Below are 20447 nucleotides of genomic sequence, written 5' to 3'. Positions count from 1 at the left end.
ATTTATCTCAAGTGGAGTACTCGAGTACTCGGTTTACTTATTGTATATTTAAATTGACAATTTTTTTGTTGTTTTTTTTATAACCTTGTTTCAGATTATATATATATTTATATACTAAACAAAACTATAGACACTGATTAGATAGAGGAGAGGAGTGTAGTTTCGAGCAGAGAGGCGGCCAGGCCGCAGGAAAGATCTAAGGTAAGTTCTGACATCAACATGAAGGTTTTGGCTATTCTGGTTTGACCCATCATTCGATGAAGAGTTATTTATCAAGAACATACCCATGTCCACCAAGGTCGAGTTCCGCGTTACTTTATCAGTTGCAGCCTTTCAAATTTCTTCTGGCGCGGCGCACTCACAATAGCCCATGCATGTGCATATATAAGAACACCAATCGACAATATTCCAACCAAATGTTTGTTTCAATAAATATGTAAAGATTTGCTCGAATCTCATACATTTTCGTATTCATTATTACAATTAAAGCTTCTTTATTAACTATATGGACAATGCGCTGCAGGGCATCGTTTGATTCACAACATATCTGCCTGCTGTCTGCACGCACCTTAACGGACTGGAACCCAGCTCTCCAAGACATCGGCGTACTTCTTGCGATCTGAAGTGAGAACACCAGAAGGAAATTGAGTTATCGCTCGGGAGTAATTGAAACTTCTAGTCCACTTACCCTTCACGGGAAAGTCCTCGGGATGCAGCTCGATGTAGTGCCGCAGCACGGCATCGCGTTTGGCCAGATACTCGTTTCTTTTCTGGTCGAAATAGTAGCCGGCACCACCGCCAATGGCCGCAAAGGCAATATGTTTCTGGATGCCTATCGGAGAACGTTCATAATGCATTAAACTACTAGATTTAAAGCACAAAAACAATGTTACGTCACATGGAGACAGCGCAACACTTACCCGACATTACGGGCTTACGGAAGCCCCAGTTGACGAAAATGGCCAGACCGAAGCCGGCCAGGGTGCAGGCAAAGGGATTCCATATGGGCGACAGGAAAGAAGCCTGGCGATTGCCCTTATTCGTCAATAATTCCAGTGGATCGTTTACGGGCGAGACGTTCATGTTGACAGAAAAGACAATAGTGATGGACTATCGCTAAGAAATACTTATTTTCGCGGTACAAATATATATCGATGATTTTGTGCGATAAGCTATTAGCAGCTGATTAGGAGGGTTGCTTTTCGATGACATGTACAGGTATATCGAAATTCAAATCAAGCGGTTTGGACCATCGTTTAAAAATTTGAAATAAAACAAACAGTTTATTCTTTAATATTTTTTATAGTTTTACAATATTACATACATTAAATGGCAAGCAAGGCATTTTCAATAGAATGTGTTTAAGGCAATTCATATAGTATTTTGTATAGTGTTGGCTGCTAAAATTTGTAAACTTTAAGGCTGTTTGTATATTTCTGCTCGAGTATTTTATGTAGTTCGAGGTTACGGTAAGCAACCCCTTGTATTATTCCGATTATTCAGTAAAAACTGACTATATGTGGTACAAACATCAAAGGCGCAAGTAAAATTTCAAATAGGCACAATTATTACATAGTTTATATAAGGCCGTGTCCTGCTCAAGCCTCTAATTTACAGCTAAATTTACATTTTCATATTTAGATATTTATATAGTATCATAGTAAAATTTCTATAACTGTTGGAGTAATCCAATAAATAAATGATAAACTAAATTCATAGGTCAAAAAACGTTTTTATTTCAAAATTAAGCATTTCTTGTGGGTTTTGTTTGATTTTTTGTATAGTTTTTCTTTTTTATCAACTACTGATGATGGTTTGGAACACACAAATTTAAAGGATCTAAACAAGAATGGCTAAAAAAATCATATAAGCTAACCAAATTCTAAATGTACTTTTAAGTTTATAAAAAAATTATACATATTTATAGATTTAAAAGATATTTTTTTCTCAATTAATCGTAATTATGTACGTAAGATAACAAAAGATCATTGTTTGCAAAAAGTAATTAATTAAAATTAAACATTTTTTAATTGCAGTGTGTATTTTTTTTGTTTTTCTATAGTATTTTCAACTTAAAATTAGTTAAACCATAAATTTAAATCAACTTTTGTAAAACATTGAATTCGTTGATCAAAAGCCAACCGCAAATAATGAGAACATAAATGGGGGTTTCTTCAATAAAAAATCATTTTAAGAAATGTATTGCAAAAAGTTTTCGTCGTCGTATTCTTATTTAAACACTTTCTTTAGTTTATGTAATTAAAGTGAATAGGTTTAATTAGGTGCTTCATATATATATATTTTTTATATTTAAAGCAGCTTTTGCAATGACACATAAGTAGCACTTGAAATAGACTTTAACAACAACGTTTTTGCCAATGGGCATACAGCATTGCATATATTGTAGATCATTATTTTATATAGATCATGTGTGTATAGTATTACCATTTTGTAGTTGGTTTCTACTAAAATTTTTGTTCATTTTTTTGCGTTTTTCGTGTTTTGTTTGTTTTAGCGTTAGGAATGACATTCGCATAGAAAATCATACGATAAACTATAAAATACAGACAAGGGGCGGGTTTTTGAGTAGCTTTCGATATACAACTATATATCCACAAACATCTGGATAGATCTGGATAGTTTATAAGAGGCATAGATCTATGCTTACACATACACATTATATAGACATACAAATGTCAATTCTTATGATCATCTTCAGGCACTAAATATACTTTTATCCCTTTAGATGGGATCTCTTTTCTGTCCTGTTTCTACGTCTTTTACATACTTTACTCTTGCTACTCCACTTTAGCTACTGGTTTTGTATTTTTTCTGTGTTATGTTTTGTGTCTTAAATTTAGGATACCGAACTAATTGCATTATGCGGAGACCCCATCTGTGTGAGCACCTTGTCCAACCATTGCAGTGGCCCGTGTAAGTGGATCTCGATCCAGCAGGGTGTCGACGTCACATCCTGGCGATGGTATTCCGCTCCCCAGCCCTTGACGAACGACATACGAATAGTGCACATTTTCGTCAGCTCGTAGACGGCCTCGAAGCCATTGTTCACCGACTGTGAGAGGAGTTGAGCAAATTCCTGATTGTTGAAGATCTTGAGCGAGCATCCGGGTGGTATTTTGCACACGGTGCTCGGATGGAACCCATGGTGGTAGTTGCAGTTCCGGGACTGCACGAATATGGCGGAATCGGAGAGACACTCGGCATACACCTCGCCGGTCACATAGTACAAATGAACGCCTTTACCTGAAGATGAAAATACAGAAATGAGTTTAAATTATTTTAAAATACATTGATCGATTTTATAATATAATAAATGTATTGATTGTTAACTTAATTTCATAAAATGTATAATGTTTTATAATATACCTAAGCGTTTGATGGAGCAAAAATTTACTTTTGAATTCGTAAAATATTTGAAAAATAAATAAAGATTATACAACATCAACAACTTTGAGATATGTTGATTCATAATCTATAGCATTTAAATAAATCTTTAAGTAGAAAATATCATTAGAAGAATAAATACGAACAACAACAAACAACTGATAGTCAAAAGTCTTAAAAAATATGTTTATCTGTTTTAACTTTTAAGGATTTTTGATACGTGCTATTCCCCTGTTTTATCTTATACAAAACACTACCTAAATGAATTCGTTCTATATAATACTCTTGAGTTATGGTTCGATATAGAAAATATTTATAGATTCCGATTTAAAACTATAATTCCAATATAATCTTTAAATATACGAATAATAAAGTGCATCTATGATTTAAGACAGCAAAAAAGTAGTATCCTCTTTGTGCTGATCCACTCAGGCAATGAATATATTGATCAATTCCAGCGCAAGCTTGCATTAAATATACATTATTTCCTTTCGTTGTTTAATATCTAATTATATCAACAATTACTTATCATTCTCTAAAGAAAAACTTGACCTATTTCATTCTGTGCCATCTTCCTATCGAACCCATCTCTGAAGGAGCTGATAATAGCATTCGATGAGTGTTTAATTATAGAACCATTTGTAGATTCTAATTTAAGACCATTCAAATAATAATCTAAATGAGTTATGGTAGCACCGCAATCAGTTTTTCATATCGGAAATTCTTATGAAAAAGCGAACTTTTGTTAAGTTTCGGTAAAGAATGATTATAAATTGAAAACTTAAATGCTTAGGAACTTCCGGGGAACATAAACATAAGCAGAACATTATAAAATAGCTACATACTGAATATTCATTAATATCTTAATAGTATTTATATCACAGGTTCTTTTATGTGTCTCTCTCTATTCCTGAAACAGCTTAAAATCGAACCTTCTTAAATATCCCATAAATTAAACTCACCTATATGACGTCGCGTATTCTCTATGGTACTGTTCCGATTCACATTGCTCAACTGGCCGAGACAGCAGCGATCCGAATTGTTGGATGGATTCGTGAAGCCATCGACAATGACGGAGTTGTTGTTGCAGTGGAACACCTCGCCCACTCGACAATTGAGCTCATAGTAGGCAATGGAAGCCCAGAAGGCCGGCTCCGAGTAGCTAACCTGCGCCACATCCCCCATCTGGGCGTCGAGCAGCTGATTGCCATCGTTCGGATTGTTGGAATTGCCATCCTCCGAGGGACTGTAAGCAGGTGGCGGTGTGCCGGCCAGGCTGTCGTATGGCGAGTTCGGATTGGAGTTGACGGAGCTGGGACTTCCCACGGATGTGTTGCTGTTGCTGAGACTGTGCGAGTTGAAGCCGGTGTTCGAGTAGCTCACATTGTGCGGCATACTAGGCTCGGCCACGTGATTGAACTGCAGCATCGAGTGTCCTGGGGCGAATTCAGAGTGGCGCGGCACTAGAACGGGCGGCAAGACGGGACTCTCCACCCGCTTGTAGTGGTACGGGTTGATGCAGACCTCTTTCTGTTTGGCGCTAAATGGATATTGGCAAAGTTCGAGCGGTTTCAGTTCATGATGCGACTGAAGATCAGGCCAGCGCCATACGCGGCAATAAATAACATGTGGCAGGCCTTTGCGATGTGAAACCTACAGAGTAACAAAGCAGGTTTAATGGAAATCTCTGAAATAATTTATTTGGCGGCACTAACCTGCAATCGGCCATCCAATGATCGTGGAATGGTCACACATTTGGAAGGCTGGCCGGGACAGGACAGTGCCCGCTCCAGCTCCTCGATGGCTCCCTTGCGTTTCTTTAGCTTCTTCACGAGACTGTCTACAGCCTTCTCGGCCCATTTTTCCTCCTCGTCGCCCTGTTTCCAGCCCAGTAGCTTCTTTACAGCCGGCGATGTGAACGAGAAGAGTGTCCCCAGGGTGGACATGGCGCTGCTGGTATTCGATTCCACATCGTCGGTGTCCATTCTGTGGCTGTGGCTGTGGCTGTTGTTGTTGTTGCTGCTGCTGCTAATGTTGTTTGTGTGATTATGGTTATGGATATTATTATTGTTATTGTTGTTGTTGTTGTTGCTGATGTTGCCTTGGGGTGGAGTCACCCGATAACCGGTATAGCTATCAGCGGGCGGATAGTCTGTAAAAAGAGTAATAAATAAAGAAATTAACTATTATACATTCATCATTGAGTTAAGATTGGTGCGCGGAAACGCCCCCAACGCATGCAAAAATCTAACGACTCTTGGCCATGTGCCCAGAGACTGCTGCTGCATCATGAATGAAGTCGCTGCTGGGAGGTGGTTTCGATCATGCCCGAGAGTCGATTCGACTCCTCCCACCTTTCGTTCGTTCCGAGCAGCCAATTGCATGCAAATTACTTGCAACATTTTTTTTTATTTTTTTTTATTGAGAATTATTATTGTGTGTTGCCCCTAGAGTATTGTTTGATCTACGGGCACTCGTTAATGTATTAATGGGAACTCTGTTTCGACAGAAAATTACGTGTTTCTATAAAATACTGATGATCGTTTGTCCATTGACGTCACTTTTATGGCGGAGGGCAGAGCGTTTTAGGTGGAATTATGAGGGGTATAATAAAGTCCATGATAGAGGGAATAGTTAAAAATCCAAAGATCCCTATCCCTAAGGACGTTCTCTGGGATCTATGAGCTTTTTCTAACCAACAAAGAGCCGAAATCCACACAAGGACAACAATGAATCAATTTAATTATGGTTAACGATAGGGAATGTATTTTGTTCTATTCATGGTCGAGTTCCAATTCCTTCCACTTCCCCAATGACTTTAATTAATAGTTTTTTTTTTTTTAGGAAATGTCATAGATAACATTGATATAACTTTTTCTAAAAGTTCAGAGAGATTGATTTTCTGTTGTCAATTCTATTTCTGTAGCAATATAAATGGAAAGATGAAAGATAGTACAAATATCTATTACTGAAAATAGTTTTTTGGGAGGGAAAAATAGTTTCCGAAAACATTTTTAAAATTATTCCATTCCCAGTCGTCGATAAAGGTATTCATATCGATATAAATGCTCTATATCCAATCAAACATCAACCGACATCCAAAATGAAACCCTGTCAGTTGGTAAAAATAAAGAAAAATTTGTATAAAAGAGTTTCTATGGATTGTAATAATCGCATTGCCTTTTCTTCTGTTTTACATTCCTAATATTTCCCAACATTCCATTAAATCGTAACAATTTCAGCCATAGAAATGCTGATTAGCTAAGAAATTCAACGATCATTTATTTCAAACTCAATATCTTTAGCATTCCCAAGCCCCACCCATTGCATACGAGTATGCCCTATACAATTACCACTTGTACAGCATCCCACATGTGATTCGCTTCACTGTACCCCGTTGAGAGCTGGCACTGACACTGGCACTGGCATCTCATAATTAGCACAAATGATAACCAAATGGTTTACAACTTGTCAGCACCACAAATGTGGGTCTGGCTGTTGCTATTTTCTGCCTTCTACTACCTTCTCTATGTGTGTGGCTTTTCCACCCTTGATACGTCATTATGGGCAACGGTAAAGACAACAATTCAATTTCAATTATGACATTTCAATGTTAACAGCATTTCCGAAGAGATTTTTTCGCCCCAGGTTTCAGCAGCAGCAGCAGCGGCGGCAGAGGCAGCAGGTAGGTCTCCCTCCTCCCATTTGCATGAAGGAAGGTCTGGTCTGGTCTGATCTGATCTGATCTGTGTGTCTGCCCCACCGATGCAATCTCGGATTTCTCCTCGAGGTGTCAAAAGATTTTAATTAAATTTAAAAGTGACAAAATCTAATTGAATGAAAATTTGTAGTAGCAATTAATTTGTGCAGGTTGGAGCACAAAAAAAAAATGTTAGCCACCACACACGAGGCGCCTCTGACTCTCAACTCTATTCTCTGTATCTTTTTGTGGGGCATGTGGCAGGCAGTCAGCGGCTAGAGGCAAGCAAGCAGGCAGTGGCAAGTAAATCCAATTTCAAAAGCAATTAAATGCCGTCTATAAATCAACAAGTGCAGAGCACTTCGGACAACAAGAAAACACCTCTACCACCACCTCCCATACCTCTCTTCTCCTCTCTCTATGGCTACCAGACCAAATGGCGCATATTTCTGGCCAAATTAGCCGTTGCGTGAATTAATTTCGATTTTTCTTGACTGCGGCCTAATACTCGGGGCGTTGCCCGACTTTTGCTGCATTGACAATTTGCTACTGATAGAACGAGCAGGGACTGGTGGCAAAATCTCCGGTACTGGGGGGCTACGGTTCGATTCAAGATCTCTGGGACTGAAACTTCGGTTCTGGGCAAGTGTTTCAGTGCGATGCAGGCCGTTCGACGAGATTGGGCGGGACCCCAATTTTTTAATTGCCCAAAGTCACCCAGAGCCCGAGGCGTTAAACGTGTAGAAAAATACTCTAGATTGGATTGGTTCCATTCTGAAGATGAAGAAGTTTGGCCATTGTAGAATGGTGATCGAATAAGAGAAGGTGTGTCAGAAAGTTGAAAGAAAAATATAGTAAAAGTGGAAGCCCATGGTAGACAAAAGAAGATATTTTTCGATCAAAGAAACTATCTACCAGTAGATTGTTAGAAATTAGTAAAAGGATTCAAGATTTATATAAAGAATTCATAAATTCTTGGATAAAGTAATGTAAAAAAAAAAAAACAAAGGTTCTATGTAGGGATTTATCTGAGAATATCTCTTGAATATACAGGAAAAACATATAAACATAAACCCATCAAAGTATCTATAAGTACATATTCTCTGTATCTTTAGTGAATTCTTAGATTAATTCTGTTCAGATCGATTCCATATATCAGAATAATATATAACGTAGTATTAAAAACCCATCTGTGATGAAAACTTCGTCTCGAGACCATCCTTCACTTCCCCAAACTTCATGTCAGAGCATTTAACCACCGTTTCACTTCGCAGCAATATTTTTCCTGCGTTTCGTTTTGTAGAAACCCAAAGAGATACCACAAGAGTGACACTTGGCAGGGTGTCCGGGGACTCGGACTTATCACGAAGGGGAGGGGGCAATGTACATATGTGTATATTTGTCCAGCTGAATGGCTTGTTTCGTGTGGTTTTTAGTGGCAATGGTGTCTTGTGGATTGTGGAATTCGATTGATTGTGGGGGTAAGCATACAAATTTTGATAATGCCTTTGGCATGTTTGTGCAAAGCATTTGACGCAATTGATTGCAGGTTGGGGTTCCAACGAAAGGGGGCGCCGCTTTTCTGGCAGTTCTCTAACAAGGGATCCTATACAGGAGTTCTTAGAAACCACATAAGATGTTGATTCATTGGATTTCACATAAATTTTAATAGATTTAAGTGGCTTTTTGGTATTTAACAAGGAATCAACTTTATAAATAAGACAAGTTCTTCTTTGGACAACAGAAATGGTTATTTCTTGTTATTTCAGCTACTTTGTGATCCATTGTCCGCTGGGGGACATTCCCCAATCAATTAAAGTCCAATAATCGTAATTCTCAATTGCATATCACCTGAGCACGTCCACTCTTGCGCACTCAGCCCCACCCAAAACTAGCGCACTCTCTGTGGCTCCTCTCTTCCAAGAAGCCCCACCGATCAGTGATCAGCGATCACCCGATCATAACTCAAGTGCGAGACTGCGACCAAGTCCCAGCGACGCCAGGGAGATCTCCTGTATGGTAGGCACGCATTCGCGCATGCGTACGACCGAGAGTATCATATAATTCCAATCAATAATCAATCATAAATGCTGCAATGACAATAAAGCGTAAATCATCCCCCCAGCCAGGTAGCGAACCAGTCGCGGTAGATGGGGGAAAATGCAGTGGCAGTGGACAGTGAGAGGGGGATACAGTAGCCAACTTATCGCAGCACTTCCGCTGCTTGCCATTGAAAAACGGGCAAAAAAAAAGGAGACGAGAAGAGCAGAAGAATCGACAGACAAAAAAAGATATAGGGACTTGGACATGGCTGTTTAAAAATAAACAAACAATGCAACACACACAATCGGAAAGGCAGACAAACGAAACAGATAAAGAACGGGAGAGCAGAAGACGTACCAACGAAATCCCAACCAGAAAATGTTTTAAATTAAGGAAAATTCAGGAAAAGTTCAGGTTTTTTCATCGAAGCTTAGATACCCTTAGCAGTATGGTAAATATATGATACGGTAAAATATATGAATTTACACTGGTAATCTCCTATCGAACCAAAATCCATTATCACAGAAACTAGAAAAATATTAGTAGGTGTCAAATTTTATTGCAACTTCCTAACATATTCATTTAATTTTGGTAAATTTCTTAAGAAATGGCCAAAAGATTAGACCTTAGATAATGTTCAGTTCCAGTGGCAAAATAAATCAGATTCTAGGAAAAAAACTAAATCATACAAAAACCGGGTATAGTACTTTTTCCTTTTCCTAAAAACACCTTTGGGACACTTGAAAGACGAATATGGTGTCTTATTTCATACAAATTGCTATACCGCTTAGATAAAGATGGATATACTCGTCTTGCTTAATGTTGTGCTCAAGGAAATTATTAGCGAATAATACCTATAAGGGCTAAATGTTGAAACTCTATTTTAGGTCTCGCAATTAATTCTTGTAGATCTTTTAGATCACTGTATTTATTTCCTTAACAATCTCATATATCTTAGATGATTGGTTTTCTTGTGTAGACACGAATGCCGCAGGTGTGGACCTCATCTCTAAAGGAATATCTATATTGTCCCCCCAAAAGACATATTTTCCTGCATATAATCTTAAGGTCTGAAACTCCTTCTTTCTTAGCGCTACCCAACACCTGATCCGACGCATAACACTGTCTCCCCAAAAGGTATTGCAAAGGAAACGTACACATGTTGAGTATCGTTGTTGGTTCTGTTGTTGTTGTTTAACTTTTAAAATGAAAGATTGCAGATATAATATTTATTTATATTGCACGCACACACACACACGCACACGCAGTCACGCACACAGGCGTGCGAGTGATGGGGAGGGAGGCACACGCGATAGCGATACGACAGAACGAGATGCACAAATCAAAGTTGGAATCAAAATGTTATTTGTATGTAAATACGACGACCCTCCACGACGACCGATTTGTTACGATCTGCATTTCCGACTCTGTAAAACCGAATTTCAATCACAAGCCAAATGTGATCTTTTCATTTAACTTTTTGAGAATATAATTTATTAATGCTATTTCAATATTTTTTTGCGGGAAATTACGCAAATATTCAAAGATCGCGATCCGCGGGAGAGTGGCAGCGAGAGCGGAACCGCGAGTCAAAAAAATCAACTGCACGACACGAACGATCAACGACGAATGCCCCAAACGAGCCTAAACAGCGAGTCCGGAAAGTGTTGACTGACTCTTGACGAACAAAAAAATGCACTGCATTGGGTGTGCGTCGTCCCTGTGTGAGTGCGACTGTGACTTGAGTGTGGAGGTGTGCCAGGGATGGCGTAAATATGCGGAGCATAAAAATTACTATTGACAGAGCTTTAATTTATATTTATTTATTAAATTTATATTTACAAAGCAAACTTTACCCAACAGTGAGTAACAGCAAACAACAAATTGTATTATTATTTTATAGTCAAATACAAAGCCTTTGTTGAATGAAAAAAAAGTCATAAAAGAAAAAAAAAGCCCCAACATTAAACCCTTCCCAAACGCGTTTCCAAGTATTATTGCCCGGCCCTCGATACCCAATCACCGCTGAGTGACGTATTCTTTTCGCTGCCTCGAAAGCTTACGTGTGTTGGTGCTGCTTTGATTGACGCGAGACTGTGTGTGTTTGTGTTTTTGTAGCAAAGCCACAGCCAAAGGCAGCGCAGCAACAGCAACAGCCAAGTGCACACAACAACACACACACACACGAATAAAGTTTAGTTTTTAAACAAATCAAATGCTCTATCGGCAATGGGGGGCAAGGGGCGCCTGCACGTGAACGCAAACGTGTTTGTGTGCAGGCGGCGGCGGTGGCGGCGGCGTCGGCCCACAATCAAACTGTAAACACCCCAACCGCATCCACAACAAGTGAACGGAGGGGTGGGGGGCATTGGGCAGAGGCAGCGGGTGCGGGAGCGTCGTGCGTGGGACGACGGATGGACGGAACGACAGGCGAGGAATCAAAAATTCTATGGATCTCTCTGATGGCAGGGTGTACATTCTGTACATGAACATATGTGTACGTATTTGTGTATTTGTTTGCAGGGCGCGCATTACAAAAATAACTGTAAGAACAAAAGCAATGCGTTGCCAACTATTTTCGGTGGGAGGGGTAAATTGGGGGGAGCGTGGAACAGCTGATGGGCGTGCCGAAAATCTTAGTCAATTGTTGCCAAATAAACCATAGCATAAAATACATCCACCGGTAATTTCTCAGATATGCCAAAAACTTGAAGTGTTTACTAATAAAAATGTTACATTTGTTTTAATCTTTTTGCCTAAAATGTATTCGTTTTCATTATAAGGGGTCAAACTGCCCCTCCTCATATTTCACAGTGTTGTTTTTATAGCGTGTTTAACACTACTAAACGCGAATTTATTGCCAACATGGGTAACATTACACATTCGTCGTAAAAATCGAAAATAGTCATGAGGCGCGTGCACCCCTCGAATGGCACAAAAAAAAAACAGCGTACATAAAACTTTCAGTACCATAATTATGTAGTACAGCAAAAACAACAAACAAAAAAAAAACAATAAAAATGTATGCACACAAATTATACACACATATGGAACCCTCTCGCTCGATCCACTGCCACGTGCCAAAGTGGAAACTTCAATGGGGGAAAAATGCGGACAACACACTGGAAAGCAGGAAAAATCCTTTTTTTAAGTAAATTAACTTCATTCAAATTGCAAATAATTGCTGCGATAATTGCAGGGTAGCACGCGCAACTCTGCTCGGGCTTTGTCATGTAATTGAGCTGTCAACACTGGCCGTACCACCTACCACCTAAATGTTGAGGCTGGTAAGGGATGAAAGGTACAGTGGATATCGGTTATATGCAAATTGTAGAACGAATCGCAGGGTGAACACATTATTTAGTGGTTCTATACCCTAAGAAAATGCCGAATTTAAACTTAAAAGACATCACCGAAAACCTTTGCACAGATTATTTATAGTATTCTTCTAAAAATACTAAAAAGTCGTCGAAAATTCAAAAAATTAAATGTTTCATCAATAGAAAATAGACTTTTTGATGGGCAAATGACGTTATAGGAGAACCAGAAAATTGGCGATATTTGCTTTTCATTTGCTTGCAATCAATAATGCAAACATGCAATCTATTGTTTAGTAATGAAAATTGTATTTTAGGAAAGTCAAAAAAATCATATCTAATATTTATATATACTATTCCTTTGTAAATTATTTAATACGGATATTTTTTTTTTAAGATGGTTCGTTTAGAACTCATTGTTGAAGAGCTTTCCTGGCAGACGAATGAAAATGGTTGGAAAAGAGCAGATTATTCTGGTAAAATACTAAAAAGTGAATAAACTTTACTGAAAATTGTTTGCAGAAACAACAAACAAATAACATAATTATTTGAATATAAAAATATTACCCCAAAAAGCCAAGATCTGGCATATTCGTATGGCTGCTTGGTTCCTTCCTCACTGGATTTTCCAGTAACCTAAGACCCTATTTAAACGCTAATTTTAGAAAAGTCTTTCTGAGTTGAAACCAATATGTACTGTATTTTCTATTGCTGGGTGGTCAAGCGTCTCAAAATACAAGAAATCTACACAATTTGTATGTGAACTTGCAGCCAATTAAATAAGCAACAAAATGCACGCCAAACATGTGACAAAAGGCAACTTCAACTGCCACAAACAGAGATTGTGGTGGTTGGTGGCTGCTGCACCGTCATTGTCGACGCCTGTACATGCAACAATTGTTGCGTGTTCAACTGCCAATCAATGCCAATGACTGGACGACCACAAAAGTAGCAGCAACTGCAACCTGCAACCAGGAACAGCCTCCGCCACGATCATCATCTTCGTCATCGGCGGCATCCACGATTCGTTCGGTTCGCTTAAATAGCCATAAATATGTGGAGTATGCGCCAAGTTCCCTTAGCTGCACTTAGAGAAAAACAATACCAAATAGAAACGAGTTTTTGAATCTGGTTTTAAGAGTTCTGACATTCTGAAAGTTAGGTTTTTGAAAAAACAAAAAAAGTAGTCTTAAAACCTTTCACTATTCTTAAGTAAGAATCCCTTTAAAGTTTTATTTTTAATTTAAAGGATATATTCTTTACCACACATAAACAGATTTTTCCTTAAAAGGTATATTAAATTAAAATTTTGTATTTGACAAACACATTTATCCCCCAATTTCAATAGATCTTTCTCGATCTGCATCTTTTCTTGCTGTGTAGCATTCTCCCCTTCGTCTCCTGTTCCTGCGCGATGCAGCTCCTCCTGGCTGGCGGGTTAAACGTGCTGTTGCTGTGTGGCGCCTAATGCGTGCGCCAAAACAAAACGTAAAAGAATTCTTAGAAAAGCGTCGCCGCGATGAGCAGCGAGCTCTTTAGATCCAAAGCAGGAGGTCGAGAGAGAGGGAGTTGCACAATCGAGTGGATTAAATGGCACAAACATGGCTAATTACATGTATTTAACACGCACACACACATATGTCTGTTTATGTGTTTATGTGTATGTGTGTGTGTGCAGGCTGTACTTAAGTTGGCAACGCGACACAAAACAATGACAAGTACAACAATTATGGTCAAAAGCTCAAATCGCAACACTGTCCACTGTAGACACTAGCGCCACAAGAAGCAGAGGACCGAAGAGGAGCTAGAAAAACCAGAAGAAGCTCAAGAAGTAGAAGATAACGACTTGATTGATGATCATTAAGGATAAGCTGGAATGATTGAATAGAATCAGACACAAGAAAATACTAAGAAGTGTTTAGATAGGGGCTAAACTTAAGAACTGTGTTTGGGGCTGGAGGGAAATCTTTTGCAGAAAGGGCTGCCATCATATAAAACGGAATAGATTTTTTACCAGCTCTAAACTTCGGCTACAAGAGTGTTTTTTTTCACTATTCCTTCTTAAGATTCTACATTTAATGACGGCTTCTACTTATATATATAGCGATCGTCCTTCATTCAAACTAAATAGGTATGCAAAAATGTATGTGTAATTAATGTTGAAATGATCATATGCCTTAATTAATTTGTATTTTAAAACGAATTTTGTGTACTAGAATGTTTCTTTTCATTGCTAAAATTCCATCTTCATAGGGTAATACAAATAAAATACGTTTAAAGCATAGTTTCCAGATATTTTTTTATAGAAATAGAATATTTATGGAATATATTTAGAAACAGTTCTAAGGTATGTGCTACCTGCACTAAACATACTATCTTATCATGTCATCAGGTACATCTAAAGGGTATCAATTTGGTATACACCCAGAATTGTTGCTGTAATTGTTTACTACTTTGATGGATATCTATACCATTAAAATAGGAGCGGCTAAGTGTAGAGTTGGTGTTGCCTCCAATACTCCCCACCCCATCATCTTCGTCTACGCGCACACGACTTTTGTAAACTCCGCATTGTCAATGCAAAAATTTATTAGATTTTAAATGCAATAATTATTAGTTTTATATGGACAATGAAGCGCCAAGCCGATGCGATGGGAGCAGAATGCCTGAGCAGCCCCCAGAGAGGGAACCGGGAGCACTGTGTGTGGCTGAATGGGTGCTTAATATTCAGGGAGAACGACTACGACCACGAATGCGAATGCGAATCGATCGACAGTAGCTCCACAACTGTAAAACTATAGTTACTGGCTATTTTCATTCAAGACGATCCCGCAGCTCTGTGTGGGTGTTGGCTGGCTGCTTGCCTGCCAGCCTGTTGCATGACTTGGCTCCCAGTCCTGGCTCTTCCCCCCTCTCCCCACTTATAACCATTCCGATTCCCCCACTGCACTGCACTTCACTGACAGTTTAGCGACAGAGATTTATGCGCTGTAATTTCCCACTTTATTACAGTTTAAAGTTGCGTTTTCATAAGTTTTGGCGCAGTTTGTCTCTTAAAGCTGCCATTTGCATCGATTTTGTGCACTGAATGTGGCACTTTTGCTGGTTTATAGACAAATCCAGAGGGAGTTTTCCTGTTTGAGGATTACAAATTGAGTTGCTTATAAGGGTAAAGTCTTGGAAAAGTACTATCTGAAGTTTCTTTGAGTCGAAAAGTGAAATGTTGTATTTTGTTTGACTATTTAATTATTTACAGCGGCCTTTTTTTATTTCTATATGTATTTTATGCTATAAATCTATTTAATTTTTTTAGAAAATCTCAACAAGATTCCTACCGATACTTATTAGCTCTTTCTTATTCTACCCATATACATCTTCTATCTATCTGTGTATATTCTCCTACAAACAAGACTACAAATCTTTGCATATCAATTTATTCTATCGAGCTCTTCGTATTAGTTCTGATATACATACATATGTACTATATAAAACGTTTGCGATTGAATGAAGATTCTTGTTCAATTTTATAAAGCTTATTAAATCAATTTCAATAAATAAGTAATTTAATTGATGAATTCATTGCATAAACGGTTAATTAAAACCCAATAATCAAGTCAATAAAAATCATTAATACCATTAAAAATAATTGAATATACATTTTGATTATATACGAGTAGCTTTCAGTACAGAATAAAATTTTTTTGTATATTCCGATAAATTCAACTTCATTTATCATTTTGCAGAGTACAACTCGACTCGACTTTCTCTAAAAATTAAAACTCCTTTTGATCTTTGATTTAAGCCAATGTTCGGTGTTTGTCTCAAAAGCCAACTCCATGAACGATGATAGAAATCTGCTCCCAAGCACTTCTTAATAAAGTTGTTGTCGGCAATATAACAATAAAAGAGAAAATCCTATTGCGCCAGGGTCTAAAAATAAGTTCAAATTCGTGTTGACAATTTTTTTTTTTTGCTTTTTGTGTGTTTCTTTGGCGTTTTATTACCATTGCGCGAACGGATTATCGCGACAAGAAGATCAAGAGCAGGAGGGCAGACCCGGGGTCTGCGGAGAGCCCAGCGGACGGAAACAAAAATATTTATATGGATATCAAAAAATAACAAGAAGGGGCCGCCCACTGACTGGCTGAACAAAAAGATACTGGGGGATACTGAAAACTGAAAAGCGTAAATCACGCTTTCGATAGATCTAAAATTAGTTGGCAGCGATAAGCCATAGCCAGATATGCATGGGACAGTGCGTTGCACAGCTGTAATTACGAGTACTGTTTTGGGGACTCGTATTGTAGGTAAGGAAACTTCGTAAAGCGCCAATACGATACAGGAATTATAAACATTAGTATTCCTCAAGCGACCTGCATACCTTTATATCATCTACCATCATCTAAATTACCCTTTTCTCTTGGAATATGGTAAATTAAGTTTTTCATTGATTCTTCAAGTGGTTTTATCCTGACAATTAGACTTATAGCTATCGCAGCGCACTGTATTTCAATGCCGTCTGACTTGCTGAATGGAGATGTAGAAGGGGATCGAAATTGCCTTGCTCAGTGGCTGAATAGTTGGTTGAGTTACTGACATGAAAATTTGCATGTTGCATGCTGCACAAACTGCGCATAAATCCAATTAATAACATAATTATGTGGCAAGCAGCGAAACGCAGCAAAAGCAGTTCCCCAAAAGACAAATCCATTTGGGGGCTCATTTTAAAAACAGTCTCTAAATTTGCACGTTTGCATTTGCAACTTATCTTTTTTTTTGTGGAGTGCGTAGGATGATGTCTGCCTCTTCGGAGAGCCAGTTACATATGGAAAACCCAACCATATGCAAATTTTCCATACGAATTGCAGTTGATATTTCTCCTCGGTTTATGCACAAATTGAAATATTGACTTTGCGCACTTAATTTTCGGGCTGGCAAATTTGAATTGCCAATCAATTCTGCTGGCAAAGGGGGGAATTTTAACTAAACAATATGCATCGTAAATTAGAATAATAGTTAAAACATAAGACAAAAACCTACCACATTTGTAGGTGGGGTCTGCTGCAGTGTCTATCTACCTGTGAGCTGTGAGTGGGTGTAGAACCCATGGAAACCTCTGATCGGGGGCGTACCTTTAGAGAGACCATAATTTCTTGAGTTGTGGAACTTCTTGCGGCGTTTCTTGGAATGATTTATTATGCTGCTACGGGAATTAACCCCCCACTTCAAAAATGGGAACAAAGGACAAAATAACCCAAGATCTTTCACCAACAACTGATGGGAAATTATTTTATGTTTGAAATTAATATAGAGATAGAATCATAAGTAAGAGAAATGCATTTTTTTTTTTCCAGTTTTTAACTCTAAGACGGATAACATTTTTTATACCATTCTTTTATGTCTTACATACTTAGACACAGGAGTATCAAGAAGAGCAAGACAGACCAGATTGCTTAAATTTCCTTCTTTAGTACGGTAACGATAAAATTATGCAGTTATACAACATTTCAGATCTTTTGATCTCTTTCATCCTCTTCATCATCTCAATTGGGCTTTCCCCTGCCCGCACTTAGCCAGTGCTCACTGTAGTAAATCAGCGAGCCAAACCGCAACTTTGAAATAAAATGAAACGAGACAGAACCTAGATCGGAGCCACTAGAAAAATCAAACACACCTACGCCTCCATCTCCCACCTCCACCCCCACTACAGGGTCCGCCAAGTGGAATCGAGTGCACCAACACAGGCAGACACACATAGCATCGTAAAGCAGCGTCTTGGGTTGCGCTTCAGTTACCTTCGACAAAGGAAAAGTGGAATAGATGGGTATATTCGGGAGCAGAAGCTTATGACACCTTTGCAGATTTCTATTCTTCTATTAAATGGGAGGTACATTTGAGCTGATTTAACCGCATATATGTATCTATAACATTCATATGTGATACTGCATATGTGCGTTGCATTTATCTTTTTAAAGTCTTCATTCCCTTATAAAAGGGTATATAAAAGTGCTGAATCGGCAGTGCCGCTACTGCATTGACCCCGACTGTACACAGACGAGCAGCAGCCGACGGGCAGCGGTCGTCATCAACTGCCTAACAGCGTAACCGACTGCAATTGATTCTGCTGACGCTGCTGCTGCGACTACTGCGAGTGCAACTGCACACGGCGCCCCTCAGTCGTCACTACGGGAAAACGTCAGGCGGCGATAGGGGGAAGGTGGGCCTATGGGAATGGCGGAAAGGTTTGCGCGCGCTGCCGCTGACGCCGCCGATGCCAGCGCTGCTGCTGATAACAACCAAGAAGCGCAACAAAAAAGAGCAGCAGCGTAGCGTAGATAAGCATACGCACACATGAACAAACCCACATACGTATCCATATGAATGTATGCAGTAGGTGCATGGACAATAAAGCAAATACAAAATCAGAGAAACTGCGACATTTGTGAATGAGCAAGAGATAACCAGAGGGAGGGAAAATGGGAGAACTCGGAAAAGGAATAAAAAATAAAGGAGATTTTACACCTCCTTCGCAGGTGGAGTACTGGCAGTGTACTCTAAGAATATCTGAGATAACTGAACCATTGGTTTCTTAGGAATAAGACGTACAAATACATACATACTAATAAATTCCCAACATTTTGATTAATATATATGAAATGTGAATGATTTTACGGATAGGCTATTCGTTGCATTCATTCATTCATCAAACAATTTCAAAAATCTTAGATAAGAAATTGTGCTAAATGGCTACCCATGTTATGCTATGCGAATTATTGAGAACATTTTAGAGGTAATTAGTTTATATGTACTTAATTTATACATCAATGAATTCAATAAAATCAGTGCACTCTTAGAAAGTAATTTGCATCTTGGCACATGGGCATATTAGGCACTAGGAAAACATAATTCAAGGGAAAAATATGAATAGGAAAATAGTATAAATACTGAGTCAATATTTACTGCGAATTCCGTTTACCTATAAACAAAACGATTCACTATTTGGAACTGGTTTACATCTCTGTCCAACTTTCGATAAGACTCTGTTTACCAGCGTCACCGTGGCCCAGTCCCAGACCACAATTATCAATAAAGCCCCAACGATTCGCGAAGGCGACACATACACCTGAGTCATATACAATATGTGGCGCAGGTAAAGGTAAGCTCTAATTCGATTAATCATCCAAAAATTTGTTTAGTTGTAAGTTTTGTGTGGAGGGGAATGCACTTGAAATGCATTAGAATCCGAACCTGTGCTGTAGACTGAGACGCCGTGAGAGGAAACAGGCTGAGCAGCAGCAGAACACTGAAAGGCAGAGGCAGTGGCGGGGCGGGGGACTGAGCAGAGGTAGCATTCAAGTGGATTTCTGTCTAGGAAATTGGGGAAATGGCAGCAAATTTTTGTTCCCAAGATAAGCGGACATTCAAGTATTTTCAAAACATAATAAAAATATAGTTTTATTGTGTGTATTTATACTTGTTTTCCCCCCGAAAAATTCCGTTTTCTCTGCTCTTTTTTTTGTTCAATTAATGGCGCGCACACATATTTATACATACACAATCACACACACACACGAACACAATTGCAGCATAAAAACGGCGCACGACTCTGCAGTCGAGAATAAAACTGTAATCGTCCCTGCTGCTTCAGAGTGAAGGAAAAAGAGAGAGAGATAGCGGGTGCCAGAGGAGCATGGCACTATATAATACTAACACCAACAACAAGGACAACAACACCAGAGCAGCAGCAGAAGCAGCGCGCGGTCGCAGCGAAGAAGAAGCGTAGAAAAAATTTTTTCTTCTTTTTCTTTCACCAGGTCCAAACGTAATTGCACTGATGTTGTTTTTGGCTGGGAAAAATCATAGAAAACTTTGCGAATGCTACTCACGCGTAAAATCGAACACTTCCGGCAGATTTATTTCGTCATTTTTATCAGATTTGTGCACTGCAAATGGGGGTAAATTGTTTTTAAAAATTGTTTATC

At 38.8% G+C, this 20447-nt stretch overlaps 2 protein-coding genes across 3 annotated transcripts; both read right to left on the bottom strand.

The window, feature by feature from the left end:
* Positions 1–419: 419 nt before the first annotated feature.
* On the bottom strand, positions 420–1092 carry LOC6596308 (NADH dehydrogenase [ubiquinone] 1 subunit C2). The gene is made up of 3 exons (XM_002021442.2): positions 921–1092; positions 689–832; positions 420–619 (listed from the first exon to the last, which is right to left on the bottom strand). Exons 1-3 carry the CDS (start codon positions 1081–1083, stop codon positions 570–572), a joined length of 357 nt encoding a protein of 118 aa, XP_002021478.1. The 5' UTR covers positions 1084–1092; the 3' UTR covers positions 420–569.
* Positions 1093–1708: 616 nt separating this feature from the next.
* Positions 1709–20423, bottom strand: LOC6596307 (protein mothers against dpp). 2 transcript variants are annotated; one of them, XM_002021441.2, is made up of 4 exons: positions 20352–20423; positions 5121–5557; positions 4368–5058; positions 1709–3264 (listed from the first exon to the last, which is right to left on the bottom strand). In XM_002021441.2, the coding sequence occupies exons 2-4, from the start codon at positions 5388–5390 to the stop codon at positions 2858–2860; spliced, it is 1368 nt and encodes a 455-aa protein (XP_002021477.1). In that variant the 5' UTR covers positions 5391–5557; positions 20352–20423; the 3' UTR covers positions 1709–2857. The 2 variants fall into 2 exon arrangements, with proteins under 2 accessions (XP_002021477.1, XP_026843431.1); XM_026987630.1 differs by lacking the exon at positions 20352–20423 and adding an exon at positions 10306–10593.
* Positions 20424–20447: the final 24 nt, after the last annotated feature.

The sequence above is a fragment of the Drosophila persimilis genome, unplaced genomic scaffold (genome assembly GCF_003286085.1).
Source record: "Drosophila persimilis strain 14011-0111.01,24,50 unplaced genomic scaffold, DperRS2 tig00000124-arrow-pilon, whole genome shotgun sequence".
Lineage (NCBI taxonomy): Eukaryota > Metazoa > Arthropoda > Insecta > Diptera > Drosophilidae > Drosophila > Drosophila persimilis.
Note: the sequence above shows the minus strand (reverse complement) of the source record. Positions and strands in the feature narration are given on the sequence as shown.

Excerpts from the sequence above, each read along its gene's own strand:
- LOC6596308 (XM_002021442.2), bottom strand. The coding sequence starts at position 1,083 with ATGAACGTCTCGCCCGTAAACGATCCACTGGAATTATTGACGAATAAG. Across the intron at positions 833-920 it reads CCGTAAGCCCGTAATGTCGG|GCATCCAGAAACATATTGCC; the intron begins GTAAGTGTTGCG and ends GTTCTCCGATAG. Across the intron at positions 620-688 it reads CGAGGACTTTCCCGTGAAGG|ATCGCAAGAAGTACGCCGAT; the intron begins GTAAGTGGACTA and ends TTCTCACTTCAG.
- LOC6596307 (XM_026987630.1), bottom strand. Across the intron at positions 5,059-5,120 it reads CATTGGATGGCCGATTGCAG|GTTTCACATCGCAAAGGCCT; the intron begins GTTAGTGCCGCC and ends GTTACTCTGTAG. Across the intron at positions 3,265-4,367 it reads GAATACGCGACGTCATATAG|GTAAAGGCGTTCATTTGTAC; the intron begins GTGAGTTTAATT and ends TTTCATCTTCAG.